Source organism: Psittacula echo (genome assembly GCF_963264785.1).
Source record: "Psittacula echo genome assembly, chromosome: 2".
In the NCBI taxonomy this organism is placed as follows: domain Eukaryota; kingdom Metazoa; phylum Chordata; class Aves; order Psittaciformes; family Psittacidae; genus Psittacula; species Psittacula echo.
In genome coordinates, this window is record NC_137737.1 from 12,554,834 (window position 1) to 12,577,870 (window position 23,037).

At 42.0% G+C, this 23,037-nt stretch overlaps 1 protein-coding gene across 9 annotated transcripts in view; it reads right to left on the reverse strand.

Moving 5' to 3' along the window:
* CDK13 (cyclin dependent kinase 13) overlaps positions 1–22,365 on the reverse strand; it is a 68,703-nt gene extending 46,338 nt beyond the window's left edge. For all 9 annotated transcript variants that reach the window (XR_013956303.1, XR_013956304.1, XR_013956305.1 and 6 more), the window contains exons 1-5: positions 21,002–22,365; positions 9,802–10,407; positions 5,582–5,749; positions 5,173–5,312; positions 3,012–3,182 (exon numbers count right to left, since the gene is read on the reverse strand). Coding sequence is in view for 6 of the 9 variants with exons in the window: in XM_080611661.1 (XP_080467787.1) it covers positions 3,012–3,182; positions 5,173–5,312; positions 5,582–5,749; positions 9,802–10,407; positions 21,002–22,224 (2,308 nt within the window). In the remaining 3 variants the exon portion in view is untranslated. The remainder of the gene's footprint in view (positions 1–3,011; positions 3,183–5,172; positions 5,313–5,581; positions 5,750–9,801; positions 10,408–21,001) is intronic.
* Between the last annotated feature and the right edge of the window lie 672 nt (positions 22,366–23,037).

The following is a 23,037-nucleotide window of genomic DNA, read 5'->3' on the forward strand; positions in this document are numbered from 1 at the left end:
TTGATCACATCTGTAGGGATCTGGCGACGTCCATCTTGCAATTTTATTCCCAAAAATTGAATCTCCTGTGCAGGTCCCTTGACCTTACTCCGTTTTATGGCAAAACCAGCTTTCAGCAGGATTTGGATTATTTTCCTCCCTTTCTCAAAGACTTCTTCCACTGTATCACCCCACACAATAATGTCATCAATGTATTGCAGGTGTTCTGGAGCTTGCCCCTGTTCCAGTGCATTCTGGATCAGTCCATGGCAGATGGTAGGGCTGTGTTTCCACCCCTGGGGCAGTCGGTTCCAAGTGTACTGGACACCCCTCCAAGTAAAACCAACTGTGTGGCCTGCATTCTGCTGCCAAAGGAATTGAGAAGAATGCATTGGCAATATCAATCGTGGCATACCACTTGGCTGCCTTTGACTCCAGTTCATACTGAAGTTCTAGCATGTCCAGTACAGCAGCACTCAATGGTGGTGTGACTTCATTCAGGCCACGATAGTCTACTGTTAGTCTCCACTTTCCGTTAGACTTTTGCACTGGCCATATGGGGCTATTAAAGGGTGAGCGGGTCCTGCTGATCACTCCTTGACTCTCGAGTCTACGGATCAGCTTATGGATGGGAATCAGGGAGTCTCGGTTGGTGCAAGAGTTGTCACACGCAGGGACACCTTCCACTGCAGCAGGTTGCTCCAAGCCCTGTCCAACATGGCCTTGAACACTGCCAGGGATGGGGCAGCCACAGCTTCCCTGGGTACCTTCTGCAAGCACCTCACCACCCTTACAGAGAAGAACTTCTTCCTAATGTCTAATTGTGCAAGCACGTAACACAGCTCGAAGTATCAGGACAAAGCTGTATAAGGCAAGCTATTACTGGTTTGCAGGCCAATGTTGCTATCTTAAAAAGCATCATAAAAAAAAGATTGTACAAGGTGTGTCCAACATCTACATCATTGTCAGAAAACTGCATTTTAAATTACTGAGATCCAAAGGAAAAAAAAAAACCAAAACAAACAAAACCAAAAAACAAACCCAACACCTTACATGAATAAGCAGACGAGTCAGGATACGACAGCCAACCTTAGACACAGAATTAACTTTACTTATATCAACTAGAGAACATGTGTTAGAAGAAATGTTCCCATTCCCTACTTTTACAAATGGACTATCAGCAGGGTTTTGTAAAAGTTATATTCCAAAGCTAAGACAAGCATATAATGTACATTAAGCATAAGTATATTCAGAGGTCAAAACACTCTGCTTCTGCTGTAAGCTCTACCATTTCTATAATGGTTCCTTCTTAAACCAAGCAGCCTACTTTTGTGCTTGCAATGGTTTACTGTGAAGATGGTCAAACTCCCTCCCACTTGCATTTATTTGTTCCCTGCATAGACTACAATTTGGCCACAACATCTCGACTATAAACCTCCATCTCACAATGAACTACTCATTAGAGAAATACAGAACGCAGTGCCTGGAAACAAAAAAACCAAACAAGCCTTCCATCTTTTCACAGACAAATCATAACAGCAGAGTCTCTTTATCATGCTAATGCTTTCAGAAATGAATTTGGTTCTAACATCTCCAGAGAAACCGCTTTCCTTGCAAATTTTCTGAAAATAACTGTTTTAATAAGCTTTTACACGAGGAATTAAATGAAAGCAATATCAAAAGCACAAATATAGACTTGGGCACAAGAAAAATACATTTGAAATTAATGAGACAGTTTGAAGTACACCAAAAAAAATTTACAATTCAATCCTAGACATGGCACCAAACAGAAAGAGAGACAATTAATTAATGAGTTATTAAGTTTTAAGTCAAGGCTCAGTGTGGTCTCATTAGCCAAGTAGGTTAGACCTAATTAAAACTCAGTGCAAGATTCACGTGAAAAGCCTAAACTGGCTGTTGCATACTGCTGGGATTCAGAGCGGGTGCTAACCACTGAAACCTGCACACATCCAGAGAAACTCCTTTGCTAGATGGTTTCTACTTCTAAACACAGTAAAAATACCGCCTGGCAGTGCTGTATTTGTATATATAACACTTGAATGTATTATACTTTCTAAAGATGCTAGAAAAAAACCAAACTAATTCCTGCTTAATTCTGACAGCCATTTTCTGATTCATCACGAAGTCACCCAGTGTTTCTCCTGGCTCTGCAGCAACATACAGTCTTTTCTACCCACACTGTAGCTGGGCATGCTCTGTAAAAATTCTGGGAAGGAAAGCCAGGAATAAGCACAGGTACCACATTCCAAACACTCTCATCAGCCAAGCCATCTAGCAAGTTACCCATTGAACATTTAAATACCCCAAAAGAAGTTTCTAAGACTTGGACCTAAAAGGAAACGTCCTCCAAAGACAAAATGACCCCTCGAGTATCAAAAGCACCAAGCAACAACACTGCATGATTTCCACTGTCTGCTTTATTCTCCAGGTTGCAGGAACTCAAACAAGCCAGACTTAACGCTGAAGGAACCAAAAGAGTAAAAGCCTGCAAGTCTTTTATTTGGGGGATAAATATCCTCACCACATAAATCTTCTTATCCCTTCTTCTAGCCTTCGAAACACACATACCAGATTAAGAAAAACTGAAACACATCTCAAAATCAAAGCCTACAATGAAAAACACCTCTTCAGCATTGAGCCTACAACAGTCTAAATGACAGAAGAAAATATAAGGAGGAAAATAAAAGACTAAAAACTCCACAATTAAGATCCTGCTATTGTTGCTGGCCTCCCTAATCCGTGAGTGTCAAGAAGTCAAACACCTGTTCCTCTCCAGCAAAATTGGAATCATTACATTTTTTTGTCCCACAAGATACTTGCAAGAACCTTCCTATGAGCAAAAGGCATAGCTGAGCTAAATAAAGGACTTCTACTAGTAATTAAAGTCCCTTTGACAAGCATCACAATTTGCAAACACATTTCTTAATGAAGTAGAACTTCAAATCCAGCATCACAGACTACCGTATCAGGAACAGAAACAGAAAGAGCTACTCCTGCAGTAGTGTACATACCTTTGTCCTTCTTGAAGTCCAAAGCATCTTCCTTGTCTGTCACTATTTCCTTCATGTTAATAATGCTCTGGTGATTAAGCTGTCGAAGAATCTTAATCTCCCGAATAGCTGTTATAGGAAACCCTTCCTTTTCATTATCCAGACGTACTTTCTTTAGTGCCACCATTTCCCCTAAGAGAATACAAACCCTTAAGATTAGCAAACAAACTATGTTATTTAGTATTAAGTTTGCTCATTTGTTTTTTAAACCCTTCCCATTTGTTACTGTTTCTGAGCAGACTAAACAGTTAACATTTTGATGTTTGCACCAAACACGATGCTGAATGGAAACAGAATTAACCGTTGCTTGGAAACTATCACATGGAGGAGCAAAGCTATAAAGGAGAATTTTCACCTACCCACTGTAAGGCCTGTCTTCTTCTTACTGTACACCCCACTCACCTGTGTCCTGATCCTCCACATCAAATCTTTCAATAAACCCCCATGTAAAAGTGATTATCACAGCAGCTTTAGAGAGAGAGGCCTACGTCTGCTCCGCGTTTCTTGTTACTACAGTACCATAGGTCAGAATGCATGCATCTAGCTAGAAACACCACATAGTTCAAGATCAGGCAGATGACTGAAGACTTTTCTAATTCTTCCATATACTTTCCAGTAGCAGAAGTGTCACTGCCACATTTACACTAAAGAAAATTTTCCTTATTACTCCACTGCAGGCTGGCCTAGGTTCTGCAAAATGGCAGGAGCATGATCTGTTCATGATGGAGGATATCTAAAGACCATATGCCAGCTCAACCGTTCTGTTCTTGAAAGTTTATTGCTGTGTCCTGCAAGTTTACTGACAGCATGCATATCTTTGTTAACTCTAGAAAGGCCTTATTGTACACCCATGTATGATACATATACCCAATAGGTCACATTTCAGTATGGCACAACACCCACTTGCTTTGAAAGTCCATTGCACACTTTGTCATAATACATCTCAACAGCTTTAATACTGCTCTGCACAGGGTTTGAATTCAAGGCTAATGGAAGGTTTGCTGTAACTGTACGGAACCACTCAATACAGAGAGTAACAACTTCTACTGGAGGCTCAGCAATGATTGCCACACAAACAGCCTGACGCTTGCTAAAGAGGCAATATGGTTATGGTAAGATTAACAATTTAAATGTGCAAAGAACAAAATCCTAGGCGAGTAGGAAGAAGCTCCTAACAATGATTTGCAATGTTCCCCAAGGTAGAGGTAAAATATGAGATCTGTGACAGTTCAACTGAAGAATTAAAGGTTGCAAACTGAGACAAGCACAGGCAAAGAATGACGGAGGAATTATAATTACACTGTTCATGCTTCTGGAGATCAGAAGAAAGAACTGAGGCTGGTATGTGATCCTATGTGACTCAGCTACTGCTGAAGTAGAAAATTATCCAGCATTCAAAGCATGCACAAATAAGCCAGAAGGGCAAGCAGTCACAGCAAGAACTACTAATTGGACATTAAAAGATCAAGCAACATACAGTACATATGAAGAATCCATTTCAATACATTAGAAGTAGTGACAGCATTCGTGCATATCACAGTGGTGATGCTTGCTTATTTTAGCAAGAGCTTAACAGGAAAATTAAAAATTATGTCACTGCTGTAGTCATACTGCAAGAAAAACACCCAATATGCAACACTTCAGGGCTGTGCTGCACAGAGGCAGCTTCTCTTCCTCTCAGCTAATAACCACTGAATACAAAGAAGAAAAATGCCTAAATCTCATGCATAGCTTCTTTAACCCTTACATCCCTTCTCAAACTTCATTATTTGTCATTCTCTCTAGGGTCCCATTTTGTTTCCCTGGAGTATTTACCCTCTTTTCTTCACTAGCTCAATTGTGTACAAAAGCACCAAAACTCAAGAAATAAGAATTAGAAATTAAGAGCATTCAGCTTGCTTTCAGCCACAGTTTTATGGATAAATCTTTCCAAGGCAGCAAAAGGTAACTTCTGAGTTAGACTAATTCTAGATTTAAAACTAAACAAACCAACCAACAACTAAAAACTTTCCAAACATTAGAGGGCAGAACGCCACACAGTTTTACTCAATATAAAAACAAACCCAAAAATATCCTGGTCACTTTAGAACAGCATGATTACCTTCACTTTTTTTGGACTTACCTGTGTCTTTATCTCTGGCTTTGTAAACTTGCCCGTAAGTGCCTTCACCAATAATACCAATGATATCAAATTTATCCACACAGCGCTTTCCCCAATCTATTTCTTTTTCTTTTGTTTCACCATGTCGTGGTCCACATATTCTAGAAAACAACATGCATTTCTAAGAACAGAGCTAATATATCTAAGGATTGTTTTAACTACAACAAGACCTTCAACACTAAATATTTAGGAAACATTATTCGGTAACTGGCTTACTACCATTAAGCAGCAATAAACCTTGCAGTTTGATTTCAGCCTCGTTACTCTTAAAAAAGTCATTAAACATCAGAATGATTTGGAAAAGAATAGATTTTACAGAAACTTATCACTTGTACTTCTTGATAGGCTTTATAAAGTTTACTAAACGTACTTTGGTCTTCTCTTGCTGTGTAACTGAACTGCTGGTTTCTTTTCTTCAGGACTTTTAGATAAGTCAGCTCCTCCAGGCAACTCAGGTGGAAGTGGCAAATCTGCAAGCAGATGGCGAAGTTTCTTCTCTGTTTCTTTAACTGACTTCACTGAAAGATTCTCTTGCAAACTATTAAAAAACACACAATTTTACTATCAAGTCGAACACAGTAGAATGATACTAACACACAGAAAGGAAAACTTATTGGAATTACTTTTTAAAATACATTCTAGGCTCTTGATGCATCAACATTTGAAATTTCTGTTCTTTAACTACCAAAACTCTACAGGAACTATGAAACCAGATCTTTCTGGTGAAAGCTGAGGTTCGATGACACAGCAAGCCTTACCATACCAGACTTCTTCAGCCACACAAGCTTCTTCCCAAGCTTCTAGCCTAGACTATTAAGAACATTTAGAGCTCAAGTGCTGACAGATACCAGAAGTGCAGTGGTAAAATCTTATTCTGATTTCTCACATAAAAGAGAAGATTATCCTAATCCAGTTCTCTATAAAGCTGGTCTCCAGAGATGGTGAATGGTGAGTTATAGTAATACTGCAGGGCATTATGAGGCAGTCCACAGCACCTATTTTACAGGTTCCCATCTCATACATTTGGTGAAACACTCCATATTCAACATGTTCCTAGTGATCAGCATGCAAATCAAGTGGGAGGAAGAAAAAAAATCAGATGAAAAAATGACTAAATGTTTTTCTGCCATGGGTTACTGATATCTCACCAATTTTTTATCATCAACTATAATTAGTTAACAGATACTGACAGTCAATCTGTCTTAAGAAAAATCCCCCAAGCACATGTACAGCAGAGTATTCCTTTAACAGTTACTGTACACAATGATTCTAGAGATGCTCTCCTCATTCTAATGGGAAATTCTGAAAGCATTGTACTTGCTGCAGCATATTTTTTTTTAAACACATGGTGACATCTTACCAGAACTTCCTTTAATTCAGCTAGATTTGTGCAGCTACAGCATATCCAGCAATTTTAAAGCCACAACCATCTTTAGACTTGTCTAGTTTCAGCTGTAACAGTTATTTTTCTTCTTCCTAGTAGCTGGTGCAGTGCTGTGTTTTGGCTTTAGTCTGAGAACACCACCGATGCTTTAGTGGTTCCTAAGTAACGCTTACCCCGAGAAGGGACTTTTCAGTCTCAAGCTACTGCCAGTGAGGAGGGGCATAAGAAGCCAGAAGAGAACAGAGACAGGACACCTGACCCCAACCAGCCAAAGGGGTATTCTATACCACAGCATGTCATGCCCAGTGTACGAACTGAGGGGAGTTAACTTAGAAGGCCCGGATCACTGCTCCGATTGAGCCGGGTATCAGTCAGCAGGTAGTAAGCAACTGTACTGTGCATAATTTGTGTTTACTGGGGTTTTTTTTTTCCTTTCACTTTTATATTCTCTCCCCTTGTTATTTCCCTTATCATTATTGTTATTGGTGGTAGCAGCGGTAGTTCTGTGTTATACCTTAGTTACTGGACTGTTCTTATCTCAACCCATGCGAGTTACATTCTTTCGATTCTCCTCCCCATCCCTCCAGGAGCGAGTGGCTGCGTGGTTCTGAGTTAGCGGCTGGGCTTAAACCATGACAAGACTTCATATAATTACGTAACTGTTTCTCTCCCACAGGACTGCCATATAATATTCACTCTTTAAATGTCAAACTTCATCATTGCATCAAGAAAACTTTCTGTCATGCTTTCAAAGGATATTTTCCAAGATAGCTGCACTTGCTGAACAGTACTACTTTACTGTCAACATCCTTCTCTGGGAACCTATCTGGAGGTTTTTCTGCAGCTTCTGACCTACTTAGTTTCATATATAAAGCAGGAACTTCTGTAAATGGAGGGATCTTAAATCTTCCATCATGGAGAATGCATATGTTCTCTCTTACATTAACTGTAGCTAGCAATCTTTATATATTTAAATAAAGCATTCCAGTGTTTTGCGTATGTCCATACTTCCCCATGAAAACAGAACACATGAATGTCTTCTGCCATTTCTCAAGCTGCCACTGCCTGAATTTAAACAAGCACCTCAAAGAAGAATAAGCTGGTCTCATCACAAGTATAATGGTTAACATGCTGTACAGAACAAACCACTTTTGCACAGTGCATGGTAAAGAAAATAAATCTTAGATTTTCAAGTTCATGTATTTCTATTTCTCTCAAAATATGGACCCAAAACTTTCATAATTAGCAAAAGTACAATATATGAGAGGTTCTGAAACAGATTTCTAAATCGGTACATGAAAACAGATGCAGCCAAAAGCTGCCTTTGTTTCAGGTCTGTGAAATCACATGTCATTGACCACCAGAAGAGTTTTCTCTTTCAGCTAACCCACACAGCGGTTCTGCAACACTGTTGTTTCTTTAGGTAGCATATTTGTGGGTTTATCAGGTCCTTGCTGAACTTGACAACTGACATGACAGTAGGAATCAGGCAGTTCTGCACAGTATCAAGCTTTCTTTGTTGGCACAATTTCCCCATAGTATCTCTGAACCTAAGGTAAACATGCTTTGCCCTCATCCCCCCTACAAAACATTGATCATTTTTCTTTGAGGACTTCAGCTTTATCACAACTTGTAATCTCAACCATTCTGATCTGAAGTGTATACAATGCTACAGACAAAACTAAGCAAAGCTTACCAGTGCTGACAGAACCATAGCATAACTGTAGTTTAACTCCTCCGTGCAGTTTAGCTACGTTTAAAACAGGTATCACATTAAAAAACACTAACAATGACAAGCAATTAGCCAGCTTCAAGTTGAAATCTCATTTAATTTTATCGTAATTAACACTGCAATGCCAATCATATATATACTTATTAAACCGGTTAGACTAGTTTTTACTTAAAACAGTAAATGCTGCTCTCAAGTAACAGTGTCAGAAATCCCATTTACCCAGGGAGGATGGCTTTGTCATAAATATAAATGCAACAGCACATTTGCCATACATATGTGCTTCTGAACAACTGGAATGACATTTGCTAGAGTGCTGAAGGGCAAGAAACACAATTTCTGCTCTACCACTAAAATAAATAAATATATAATACATTGTTAGGTTAGATTTATTTGCCAAGGTTTCCTTTGCATGCTAATGTTTAACGTAGCATTAAATTACCAGCAAATACAAGAGAAACATTTACACCTCTACTTATAACTACTTTTACTAACTAAAGAAACACTACACACTTCTCAAAGAATAAGCAAAGACAGGCTAGTTTTACAGATATGGAATACAAAGCACTTCAAAAAGTTCTGAATTTTGTTTTTACAGTTTGTTTTCTTACAAAGACATATCACACAAGCTAGTTACTACTTCAATGCTAAAAACTTCTGGTTTACTTGTTGTAAGAAGTTGCTTTCTTGTATAGATGTGTGAGGCATGTAAGACCATGAGTAAAAACTGAAGTCACTTCCCTCAACTTGTTCACCAAACCAAAACAGTAAACTACAGCTCAACAGCATAGTTTTCCAATATAAAACACACCACAGATTCTCCATTAGGAGGATGAGGAGACTTAATTTAGTCTAAACTCAGATGACAGTCAGAATAGACATGAATTTCTTCACTACAGACCAATTTTTACACTTCAAAAGTTAACACCAATGACAAGTCATGAACCTCACTTCCGCTATACATACTCAACATAATACTCATCTCTGAAATAAATTATACTAAAATAAGACACAGCTATAAAAACAATTGCCTCCCATAGGGAAGAAAATCTTTACTTCAAGTCCCAGCTAATTATTCACATATTGCTACTGAATTCAACTTTCCCAACATGTATGTTCACACCAAACTTGTAATCCTGATACCTCGAACGCATCCTTGCATTAGTCCCAAAGCTATTATGTACCAGCAATTTTTAATCATCTTTCTAGTGTACTTTTTATTTAAGCACTCCTCCTAACTAAATCCTTCTCTTTTCAAGAAGGAGTTCAATTATTTTTATTTCCAGATCAAATTCCTTCATTTCACCAAGAGCTTCCATGTCAAACAAGAGCAAGAACTACCTAATGCATCAGCCTGATTTAGCAAATAGGTTTATATTCATTTTCCAAGGGAAATAATGAGAACAAACAAACAAACCCAAACAACAACAACAATGTAAAGGAACAGACAACACCAAAAAGCAATGCCACAACCCACCTATCAGTTTCTTTATCTTCAGGCAGCGTGGGAGGCAAAGGCAAGGGTGGCAGTGTGGAGGTTGGTAGTGTAACAACTCGCTCCTTCTCCTTGGTTACTACACTTGGTGTACTCGGTTTGCTTTTCTCTTTTACAGTGATGGGTGGCTGTTTTACAACAGCTGGTTTATTCTCTTTTACTGCTGTAGGTTTCTGTTTAGTAATTTTGTCTGCAATTAAATTATTTTCCCCTTTTGTTTCAGGAAGCGAGACCTTTGCTTTTGCCTTGTCATTCTTCACATTCACGCTGCTTGTAGGAGAAGGTGTATGCTCAGTTTTTATTTTCTTCAGGTCCTTTACATTGTTCACTTGAGGCGCGCTTACAGCAGCATCAGTATTTCCCTTAGTAGGTGTTGAAGTGTTGGAAGCTTTTGCACTGGCTTTGGCTGCCTCAGCAGCTCTTGCTTTCTTGTTTTTGTTCAGCTCAGCAGCAAGGCTACTCTTCAGAGTCAATGTACTAGGAGAGATACTTGAATGACGACTTCTGGATCTAGACAATCTGTGTCTGCTACGAGACCTCGAGTGCCTTGATGAATATGGACTTCTACTTCGAGATTTGGCTGATCTCCTGTTTCAAAAGAGTAAAGATTCGCCCAGTTAAATTTCAGCTTAGCTGCTTTCCCAGAGTATCTGCTTTTTTGACAAACTACTCATTTTTTAAACCAACCTTTATCACCATGCTTCCAGAATAAACAGAAGTCTGTGAAATAGTAAAGACTGTGCATTAATAATCTAGAGTTAGTCGATCAAGATTCTACACCTAAACAGGCTGATAGAAGATGTTAAAACTTCCTTAGACATGGCTTATCCCATTAAAGAACTGCAAAATACAAATATACCTATAGCACAGATACATTCCTTTCTCCTCACTACTTATCCGATACATTTCTTACCTTTAAAGAAAATCTGGTCCTATGCAACTTGTGCAAACACTGTGAGTAAATGCTGTATTTAAGAAAAATTCACCTGGCTACATAATCAGAATTCAACAAAATGAAATTAATGTAACAACATGAAAAGAAAAACCTAAACACAACACAGAAGCAGTAGTTGTAGCAGCTACATACACTTCACTTTCTCAACTGTCATTAAAATAAGTTGGAAAAAAAGACAAAACAACCCTACCCAATACTTGTTATAGCTACCGATAAACAAACATATTCCACAAGCGGGCCTATGCTCTGCCTGCGTCAGAATATAGAGACTAATGGACAAAAAAAAAGAAATAAATTAAAAATATCAAAGCCATCTACAAAAGCACAGCAGGAAAACAAGGCAGAATGAGGGTGGTTGTGAGGAACCTGAACAGTTTGAAAAACAAACTTTTACTGTGCCAAAATACCATTTAATAGGAATTATTTTTCAAAGATATACCCTAATTTACCTTGTAGAAGATTTGAGCGAGTTCTTCATTAAAAAGGAAAAAAAATTAACTGAGGTGAAGGGCGTGGAACAAGCACAGTAGCCTAATTCACTGCTACTACACAGAAATGTTACGAAATACATGAAACGTGGGGGATTTAATCCATTTTACCATACTAGAATAGCTAGGGTATTCACCCGATTTGCAAGGATTTTCTTGATTGAAGTGTGAAGGAAATCTATTTTGCTCGAGTGTATCACTTGAAGGAGAGGAAAAAGTAGAATCAGGATTAAAAAAAGCGTATTCATCCGCTGGACAATGAAAAGAAGTATCAAGCAGTAGCATAAATAAGACTTCATGGAGACAGAAGAATTTCAAAGTTCAAAAGAGAGCACCTATATATGGAGTCTGCCAAAGCGAAACCAACCAAACAAAAAGCAGCAGCCAACTACAATCATTATGGTCAGGACTATACACCCCAATGTCAAATTTTAGTAACAAATTAATTCAGTTTTGTCAACACAAGAAATTGCATTTCAAGGCTTCAATACATTGTATATATATATTTAATATAGTACAGCGTTTCTATTGTGTGCGATATTTACTGATTTCCAAATTCACACTTTTTCACTGCATTATAAACAGAAATGTCAATCTTCTTTCTAAAGCAACATGAAAAACCATTGAGACAAATCAAGATTATGTAGAAGGCATTGAAAACAACATGTAGGCATGCACGCTGTATATTAATGCCCAAGCTTCAACATTCTATAGGTAAAACTGAAATTGATCCTAATGGCTAAAGATCCTTGAAAGGAAAAAATAAAAACACATCTCAAACCCCATCTGAGGACAACTCTGAAACTAACACAGTTCAATTCTATGCCAGGAAGCAGGTTTTAGAGTTTTCTGGCACAGCAGGGTAACAATGACAGATGGCAATAATAAGAACAAGAACAAAAACCATCATAAAAATAACAGAAGTTTTTAATACTTTCATAAATAAAGGTGCTCTCTGAATTTTCAACACAAATTTCAGGTTTTGGTTCACTTCAGTAGAGAAATATCAATGTCCACGCTCATTAAAAAAACAAATAAAAACATTATAGTGGTTAGAAAAACTCCCTTGAAAACTCACTTCCACTCCATTATGAATCCTACAACAGTTAGGGTTGGAAAGGACCAAAGTTACTTTTCTCATTATTACTTTGGAAATTTAAGTATTAAATAGCACAGAACGTTTTCAGAGGCTTAGCCAAACTAGAGTAAAAGTGGAAAAGTAGAAAGTTCCATAATATACAGTTAAGATGGAGTAGTTCAAGAAAAAGGGGGGCTGAGACTATCCAGACAATACATACACTTCAATTGCTGGGCCAGAGCTCTCCTCACACCATTCTCTCACCTTCTGAGAGAAATTATTATCTCGGGCAGAGATATACTGCTACAGATCCACACCACCTGGATGAGCAGTATAATTATATTTCTCCAGCATCAAGCACAAGCTAATAAGCCCCATTAGTCCTAAACTGACTTCCATAAATGGCACATCATTTCTGAGGATGTTGCTGACCTGCCTTGGAAAACATTTGCTTGCACATCTTGTTCCTAGATCAGCTATTTTAAACCGTCACTTGCTCAGTTACCTGCAGGACATAACCTCCACGCTGAAGGACCTCACTGCAACCTGCACTAAACTTAAAACATACCCTAATGGTCTAAAAATCAGATATATTTCTTTCATAAGTACTTCTTTGTTTGGGTTCTGTGGGGTGAGCTGGTTGTTTTGAACAGTGCCATATATAACGTAAGTAATCTATGTCACAAACAAACGTGGGCTTAATTCCACATACACTTGAAAAGAGAAGTAGCAGCTTAAAACACTGCAGTTGCTGAGACATTATACATTGTAAGGCTGTTTCTGTTCCACTTTGGTTCAAAAACAAAACAGGTTCATTTATATCACTACTAAGGAGGAAATGAGAAAATCTGTTCAAATTAATGACTACTAACACTCACCTATTAACTATCAAAACATGGTGAGGAAGAGGCACTTCAGAAAAGCTGGGGCAAAAATAACCTAAATCTTTATATTCTCCTCAAAAACAAACATGTAAGGAAGTCAAGTGTTGACAGTGGGTTGGTGTACATATTTTACCAACATCAATCAGGAGAGCCTGGGATATGAACATTGATTTACGCAAGCTCAAACAAAAAACTCTTAACCATTCTACATCCCAGGTTTCAAACCACAAATTATAACAGCATAACTTGCTCATGTCAGAATTGCATCCGTGTGGGAGGCAGCAAATACGCATACACACAAATACTTAAGTTTCAGTTCCAGTACATACAGCCCTTCACAGCAGATCCAAATGATAGTGGCCTAGTTATGAAATATGTTGACTGAGTATAATCTCTGCACTGGTTTATTTCTTCCAGAAGTTTTTCATTATTTAATTCTACGTCAGCATAAAAATTTATGTTGCATTATATACTGCATGTCTGTGCTAATAATGAACTAGAACTTCCTTTGGCATCTTAAAAGACCTTAAGACCTTTGCAAGAATTCCTTTTTGTACCTTGTCCACTGAGCTAGACCGAAGAGTTACAGCAAAAACATTAACACTTTCAAGAGACAAATGGTGATTCTTAAGTAAAAGGCAGTTTTGTCAAGTGCAAGTTATTCAAATTGCAATGAGAAAATCTGTTGTTTTCATAAGCATAACAATGTTTTCAAATATTTAACTATTGCTTTCTTTCATCAACAGTAATTCAAAAGTCCCAAGAGAACCTTCCAGACTGGACAAAAATTATGTACGAGTTTCCATCTATTAAAAATGGCACAAAACCAAAACTATGGACTTTTACAAGCTTTCCCACAGAAGCATATACAGAATTCAAGATCAGATAAATATTGCCTTATAGGTAATGAAACCAACCAATTCACTCTGTTCAGAGCTAATGCTCATTTGACATAAAAGATGAAGTCGCAGCAGCACTGATATGGGCTCACACAATAGCCAGTGTCTGCCACTTCAAAAGGACACTGACATTTTACTGGGGCCCTGAAAAAAACACCAGGAAAGACATCTGAAACATACAGTACACTCTAAATCTTCCAACAGATTTCTATAAAACATGTGTGCATGCCTCATACACACATATATGAAACACCTTACCATACATTTGTCACAACCTATTTTGTCTTCAGATAGCAGTTTGTCTTTAACACAGTAAACAGGAACAAAAGAACAGTGGCTCCAACTGCGCAGAACTGCATCACCAACAGCAAACAAATCCAAAACAATCCAAACATTTTCCCCTTCAAGCCTAGAGAGATGAGGAAGCGTGCTACATATAAGGGGTACATCCCGATTTCCTAAGTCAAAAGCATCAGCATCTTCTGGTAACACACATGAGGACAGACTACTGAGAAACCACTGCTTCTGCTAAGTTTCCCCCAAGGCTTCTAGGCTTCTCTATCTGCACACAAAAGTACTTGTAAATGAGGCGGAACCTTTGCCACACTTAGCCACTCAGAGCCTTCTATGAGCACAGAATCAATGAGATTGGAAAAGACCTTTAAGATCATCAAGTCCAACCTTTACCCCAGCACTGCCAAGGCCACCACTAACCCATGGCACTGAGGGCCTCATGTACACAGCGTGTGAAGACTTCCAGGGACAGTGACTCCAGCATTGCCCTGTGCAGCCTGTTCCAATGCCTGAGCTCCCCCTGGGGAAGGAATTGTTCCTCATCTCCATCTAAACCTCCCCTGGTGCAGCTTGAAGCTGTTTCCTCTTGTCCTGTCACTTGTTACTCAGGAACAGGGAACAGCCCCATCCTAGCTCCATCCTCCTGTCAGGCAGTTGTAGAGAGCAATAAGGTCCCCCCTGAGCCTTCTCTTCTCCAGACTAAACCCTCCCCAGTCCCTCAGCCGTTCCCCATCACACTTGTGCTCCAGGCCCTGCAGCACCAGCTCCGTTGCCCTTCTCCATCCCCTCTCCAGCACCTCAATGTCTCTCTTGTAGTGAGGGGCACAGAACTGAACACAGGATTCAAGGTGCTGAGTACAGGGCACTTCACACACTTCACACAGGTCTATATTCCTACAAAGAGGATAATTTACAGACTTCATGACATTCGTAAAATCACTTCTGAATCATATACATATTGCAGTATGGTTTTCTCGTATCTGTAGGACTAGTCTGCATTAGAACTAAGAAGTTCTAAAGCTGCTTTTTTCTTCCCCAGAGACAGCAACAAAGGAGAGTAAGAGCACAACTAGATTAGCTGCAAAGAGAAAATGAAGTAATTACATAATATTACGTGTAGTTACAAAATAAACTGGGGGGGAAGGGAGGGAAGGAGTTGAAGACATTCTCTACAAAGCACATAGGAAAAGAGGCAGATTTCAAGAAAACTGGTCAGAAGAAAGCACTAGTAAAGAAGTCACCCTGGAATCAGAACTCAGCACTGCTTTCCTCCATTTTTCAGAACAACAAAAAGATTGTAGGTTTTTTTCCTAAGAAATAATAACTAAAGGTTCATTTAGGTATCACGGGTTTTTAATGTTTTTTGCCTAGCACCCTAGACTTCATAAAACAATCCAGTATTCATTTTTTTCTCTGCTTAATTAATACAATATACCCACTGTATAAAAAACTACTTAAGATATTAAAGTGCTATTAGTTACAAATTTCAAGACTGTTACAATATCCCTCCTTCTCAAGGCAACATTTTATTGCACTTACCAATTACCAAACAGTAGATTAATTAATGAGGATTTATTAACAAAACACTACATTCCTAAGCACAGAACGAAAGAATTCCAAATAATAATGCTTAAGGGTGCCATATTTTACTATCCTGATATCTGAAAGCAGAGGAAAGAGAACTGACAGTGTTACACATCAGGTCCCCAGGTATACAGGTCTCTTTCAGCTTTATGTGGCTTTTCGTGCCCTGCTACTTTTCTGGGTGCTTCTTTCCCTTTCGAATCCTCCCTTCATTTTAATACAACAACAAAAAACAGCATTGCATTTTGTTGGCAAATAAGAACAGTCAAGCGTTATCTTCTCATGTTTGTAGACTTAAAAACCTCTTTTCTTCCCAGCCACTTCAAGAGTGAACTAAATCCAAGGTGCTAGTAGCCAGCTATGCATTTTACATAAGTGCAAACAGTGTTATATTCAGGATACATCAGAGTCCATGGAGTTGAACAAGGTAACTGATTCTGTCAGTAACCTTTTGATAAAATACAGGACAAAGGGATTCATGAAAATAAGAGTAAAAAGCCAACAAACAGACAGAAGGAATTCAAACACCCACTGTAGCTCAGCTCTTTCATCAACTACACTGCACTACCAAGCGCTGCCATCTTCCCCTGCATGGTAATGACACAGTGTATTTAAAAAGGGAGACCTAAACTTAGTCAATTGGCCTCACTGCAGATCTTCCAAGACATCACTCAGTAGCATAAACCACCTTGACAAAACACTGCAGTTCATACAGTATAGCTTTTCTGTGTTGTGTTACCAGGCAAACATGTAATTTTTTTAAGCCATAATAGTGCTCCCTTGACACCTTATTACTTAATTTCATTTATTTTCTCTAGCCCCTAGTTCAAGGTCATATTTCAAGCAGCTCTGCAAACAACCCACTCAGCTGCTTTCTGCATGAAGACTATGTAACTTTCCTTGCTGCTTCAAAACATGAATCTTTAAAAGGGTCTCCAATACATTCAACATAGGATACTGAGAAATTCTGAACATGAATTTGATTTGGTTCTTGACTCGACTTTATAACCCTGTATTTTAAGATGAGAACACGACCTAAAAAAAATCAACCAGCAAAGATTCAGCTCAAATGCAGTGTTCTAAACACATTAAAAAAATACTAGTTTTTTTACATCAAGTCCCTTCCCCCAATACAGAGAGAAGCAGTGCAACAAGGAAAAGGGAAGGTACATCAACATGGTTGGGCAAAAGGCAAAGTCCACTGTCAAGTAACAAAACCAGTCTTCAAAAATTCAGAGTATGCACTACAGCAAGAGCCTCAATGCTCACTGGAAAAATTAGTTACTCCAAACAGTGAAAACCTACAGCCTCCCATTTCAATTTCTGCAAAATACAGTTTTACTAAACAAGATTGAAGGGCTTTATGTATTTTCATCAAACACAGGGAAAATATTGTTTGAAGATCTTACTTAAGTCCAAAAGTAGCAGAATTAATGGACTCAAATGTATTTTTATATCAGTGGACTAAACCATGCCTTCTCCACGAAGTAGGCATTTACTACCTGAATATGTATTTTACCATTTTCCCTGCATTTGCTTTGGTTTTGCACATAAATGATCTATACTTTTGCAGACCCTCACTACTACAAGACTACCTACAGCTAGAGAATGAGACGGCTCTATAGCACCAATAAGAAATTTTGTACTTTTCCTACAAACAACACGCACATACACAGTAGTACTATGGTAGTAGTGCCCCACCTACCTACTTGTATCTAGGCAGATGGGTAGGTGTATCCAAATTTGGAATAATGTGACTACTCATCTATACAGCTAACTGAATTAAATGTGTGATCACATAACATATGACCTGACTGAAGTTATGAAAAATAGTTCTTCTCTTTCTATTGCCCTACTGCCTTTCCTTATTTTGTCAATCATAGGGTTTTCTCCCCACACACACTTTTTGTTCTTGTGATTCTTTTAATCCAGTCGGCGTATCAGTAGAGAAATACATACTTCATATTTCTGGTATTATGGGAGAATTCACATTTTGAAAATGCGCATGTGCTACTTCAGAACAGCTGTGTAACTCTCCACAACAAAATATAGTAACACAAATCCACCAGCAGCAAGCAAAGAAGTTTCATCCAACATGGAAAGAGGTCAAACAATCAGTTTGCCCAAAACACAGACATTTACTGCTATTATAATGGAACAGACAATTAGTCTACCATTCAAAGAGAATTTTCCAAGTGTGGAAGGCGTATCTGATGTCTTTGCTCATCACTGAAAGACCACAGTCAGTCACTACTGCAATGCAAAACTCTTAACTCACTGCAATTGCACTGTTGCTGCTGCTTGAGAAAAGCAGGGATTCAAATGAGCAAAGCTGACTGCACTTGTTTCTCTTAAATTGTTTACTAGAAGTTTCTCCCTAAGCAGCTCAGGGACCTAGGTGAAATCAGCATCCTAGACACACGAACCTCTCAAGCACGCTAGAACCCTTTCATTCTCGTTTTCTACACCACAGAATAAATAGATATTTCACGTAACATTACAGAAGACATACATGAGATGCAGCATGAAAAGAGCAAAAAAAAAGACCTGCAGCCTGGAATGCTCAGTCACATACAAAGTTCTTACTGTCTTGACACCATTACAGCTGGATACAAGCCCAGAATTCAGCCTTTCAATCTACGAGATGAAGACAGGTGCTGTAAGAAGCTGTTGCCTTCATGAAACTGTAATATTCTACCAAGTCTAAGGCCACTATACCATTATACAAACAGCACAGCAGAATTTCAGTGTATTGAGCACAGTACCCGAGAGTCAAGCCAACAAAAAGGGATCAAGACACAGTTTTCAATGGCTAAAACAATCATACAAACACTTTCCATCTTTGTTTCCCCATCGCAATACACATAATACGTAATAGCTTTATGGAAGTAAAGAAACACTAGCTTGCATTTCTTCACACCAAGCAAACAACTGAGCTTATCTTCACACCTTTGGTTTCTTTCATTTTCTGTGAAAATTATGTTTTTACAATGAATGCCACAATACGACAGACCAACCCTTCTTTCTACATATAGTAACCTCTCCTTTTCACTCCCATCCCTCTCCAGTGACAATATGCATTTGTTAACAAAGTAATTTATCTGTAAGCAGTTAAAGACAGGATGCAAATTACAGTTTAACTGGAGGAAGGAAGGCGTGAAGTCACAAAGCTAACTCCTAGAAGCAGATCTGAAGCTCAGGGAAGATTTACACACTTACCACAGAGGTGTTGCAAAGAAAGGAAACTTAAACTCTCACACTCCAAATCACAGGCACACTACCAACAGAGAAAACAAAACACAACACCCCTACAAAACTCTGATCTGTAACTGTCACCTGAGCAACATATCCTATACCTCCTATTACAGCCCTATCAGTCAGCACATAAGAAATGATCCAAATGAGCTATACTGTCAATCTGACCAATACAGCTATTTGTAAGTGCGAACCAAGCTTATACAATTTTCCTTGGCATTATTAGTTTTCTTATTCCAAGATATAACCATCTACAGAAAATAATCTGATTCCCAGAGTGTTTAAGTCATACCATGCACATAATAGTCCGACTATTCTATTATAAAAGTAATTTTTAAAGGGTATCCTTGACCACTTTGAGCAGTTGACGACATGCTGTTCTTCAGTGCACTCAAGTCTTCTGCTTGAAACACTCTATTGTTTACAGAATTATTCCATACAGGCATACCTTAAAACAATCAGACTTTTCCAAAGGTACCTTTGTTTTATCCCTGTGAACAATGTAGGCCACAGATTTGCTACTTTGCTCTTTCAAACAGCAGTCGATGCACACCAGGACAGCAGATTACCAACAGCCAGTGAAACACAAGAATGGCTTCAGAATCCTCACCATATACACTGTGGGATACCCCAAATGGTAACCAAAGCAAAGTGCTTGTTATTAACACCAGAGAACAGTTCTCAGACAACACACCAGGTAATGCCTTGGGTAACGACACACTTGTCAAGCAATTCACCTTGACAGATTTGAAACTGAAGTCCAGATGTGAATTTGAGAAAGGCTATAAACAATGACACAACAACAAGATTCCAATATGTGAAATACAAATTTTCAGTTATAGGTATGTATTAACCAAATGCTTTCAATTTCCAGTAGTTTTGCTGCAAGTTTGAACGTTTAGAAAAGCTTTAATTCCACAACACTGTATCTAATTAGAGAGAGACAGCCCTTGTTTCCTCTCCATTTAAAAGTCACAGCAACGCTGACCTTTACATTGTAAGTTCCCACTACAAGTAAAACAATGATTTGCAAGCACACCTCGAGTATATACATGTACATAGCCTTACTGGGAAAAGAGCTGACATAGGCTTTCATAGGTTGTGTAAAGTGCAGGAGGCAGTTTAACAAAACTTGACACTGGTTCTTTCTCCTAGCAAAACAGAAAATCCAAGTCTTCCTACCGACCTCTAAGAAAAGCACGAAACACTTGTAAGGCAAATTGCCTAGCAGCTTGTTTGCTCTTGAGATTAGTGGGAATTAAACCAAACACAAATATATTTAACATGCTTCCCTTTATACTGGCAAGCAAGATACATGAAAATATATCTGAGAATCTCCACACTTTGTAAGCAGAGACTTAAAAATCTAAACTGGTCCTTCAGGAAACGTGACCTCTGAGAAGCATCTTCATTCAATCATCCTCAGCTGAAAATGCCCTATGCTCTTTAGTATTTAAGAAGTCTTTTCCCTTTTAGGTGGTCTCCCATGCAGAGAAACTAGCTGTAGAAGTGTTACAGGCACCCACATCTCCCTTCCTTGCGGAGACAGGACAGGAAGATCTTTGTACATGTCCCCACTCCCCTTCCCCCCTCCCCAGCTTTCATGGCAGCAAGAGGAAAGGCTTTGTTGCTAGACACAAGCCTCTCCAGCTTGCCCTCCAGTCCAACCCCAGCCACGACTCCCCTCCTTCACCGACCCCCATCCCGTTCCTTCCCTCCCTCCCCACTGCCAGGCCCGGACTCACCGGATAACGGGGCTGTAGGGGCTCCGCGACCGACGCCAACTGCTGTAAGGGCTTGGCGACACATCCCCGCCGCGTTCGTAGGAGCTGTGCCGGCTGTAGCTGGGGGAGCGGCGGCGGCTGTAGGGGCTTAGAGGTGAGCGGCAGCCCAGCGGGCTGAGTGACTTGCGGCTGCGCTGGCTCTGCGAGGAGCGGTGCAAAGGGGGGCTGTCATCCCGCCCGGGGCTGGGGGACGAGCGCTGCCGCCGGTAGGCCCTGGGCTCAGGCTTGTCATCTCGGTAAGCTTTCGGTGGGTCCTTGTAAGCCGAAGGCGGCTCCTTGGCCGCTTTAGTCCGGCTCCGGTGCGCTTTGCTCTCTCGCTCCTTCCTGCTGCTGCCGGGCGAGGAGAGGGAGCCCTTCCTGCGGCCGTCGCTGCCGCCGCCGCTACTGCTCTTGAGTCCCTCCCGGTCCTGGCCCCCGGTGTGATTGTGGCGGCTGCGGGACTTGGAGGAGGACGAGGAGGGTTCGGTCAACCCACGGCCCGCTGACGCCCCCTCCTGCTGCGCCTTCTCCTCCCCCCGCCGGCGGTGCTCCCGGTGCCGCTCCTTGGAGCGGCCGCTGCTGCTGCGGTGCTCCCGGCGGGACCGGCTGCTCCGCTCTGCCTCGGGCCTCTGCCGCTGAGTCCCGCCGCCACCGCCCGTGGACGAGGCTGGGCTTCCCCCGCCGCTGCCCGCGCCGCCGCCGGTCGCGCCGCCACCCACCAGCCCTTCGGACTGGGAGCTCACGTCGTCGTACTCCTCTACCAGCGTGCTCAGCCCCCCGCTACCGCGCCGCTTCTCTGCCTCCTGGGTAGCGGCGCCGCCGCCGCCGCCGCCACCTCCGCGGCCCCGCCGCCGCTTGTGCCGGGAGCCCGAGCGCCGCTTGCCCCGCGGCCGCTTCCGCTCCCCCCCGTCCCCGCAGCAGGAGGAGGCGCCGGTGGCCGCCAGGAAGAGCAGGGACTGCGGCGGCAGCGGCGGCTGCAGGAGCGGGGGCTGCAGGAGGGGCGGCTGCAGCAGCGGGAAAAGCAGCGGGTGAGGGGCCGGCGGCGGGGGGGGTGGCTGCGGCTGGGCCGCGAAGCGCTTCCGTCTCCTGTGATGCAGCCGCTTCTTGTCGACTGCCGCCTCCACCGCCGAGCTGCTGCCGCCGCCGCTCCCCCAGCCCCGGCTTCCCCCGCTCCCGCCGGCCGCCGCGTCCGAGGTGCTCGGCATCGAGCTCACTCACGGCCGAGGACGCGGCCTAGGGAATCCACCACCGCCGCCTCCCTCAGAGCGCTGACGGCGCCATGGAGACCCGGCGCCGCGCAGACACCCGGGGACACCAGCCGGCCGGCACCGGGGCCTCACTCGCTCCCTCGCTCTCCGGGCGGCCGCCGGCGCCCGGCCCGCCTCGCAGCCTGCCCCGCCGCGCCGCCTCACATGGAGCCGCGCCACCACATGCAGGGTCCCTCAGTTAGCGCTCGGGCCTGTGCCGGGGCTGGGGGCAGGCGCTGGCCGGCGCGGCTGCGGAGTGGCGGGACCCTCCCGCTAGACCTGCGCGGCCTCCCGCAACGCGGAAGTGTCTGCTGGCGGCGGCCTCCTCACTTCATCGCGGGCCGCGGCTACCTCGTCCGGCGCCGGGCGGCGCTGCGCGGGAGTCCGGACGCCGGGCCGCCGCCTCCTCCTCCTCCTCCTCCCTCACCCACTCTCCGGCCGGGCGGCGGGGTCAGGCCGTGCCGGGCCGCCTCCGGGCGGGCTGTCCGTAGCGGTGCCCGGCCCTGCGCTGGCTTCGAGCCCGCTTACCCTGCACGGCGGGTGCCACCTGCCCGGTCCCGAGGTCGCCGACGGGCCGGGAGCGTTGGCGCGCGGATGACACACGCATACACACGCACTGGGGACACGGCCCGGCTGCGCGCGGCGCATGCGCAGGGCCGGCGACGGAGCGGTGCGGTGGGGGGGGCGGCATCCCGCCAATGGCGCGCGGCGCTGCAGCCCGCAGCCAAACCCTCTCGCGAGATCTCACTCCCTCCCTCCCTCACCCACCTA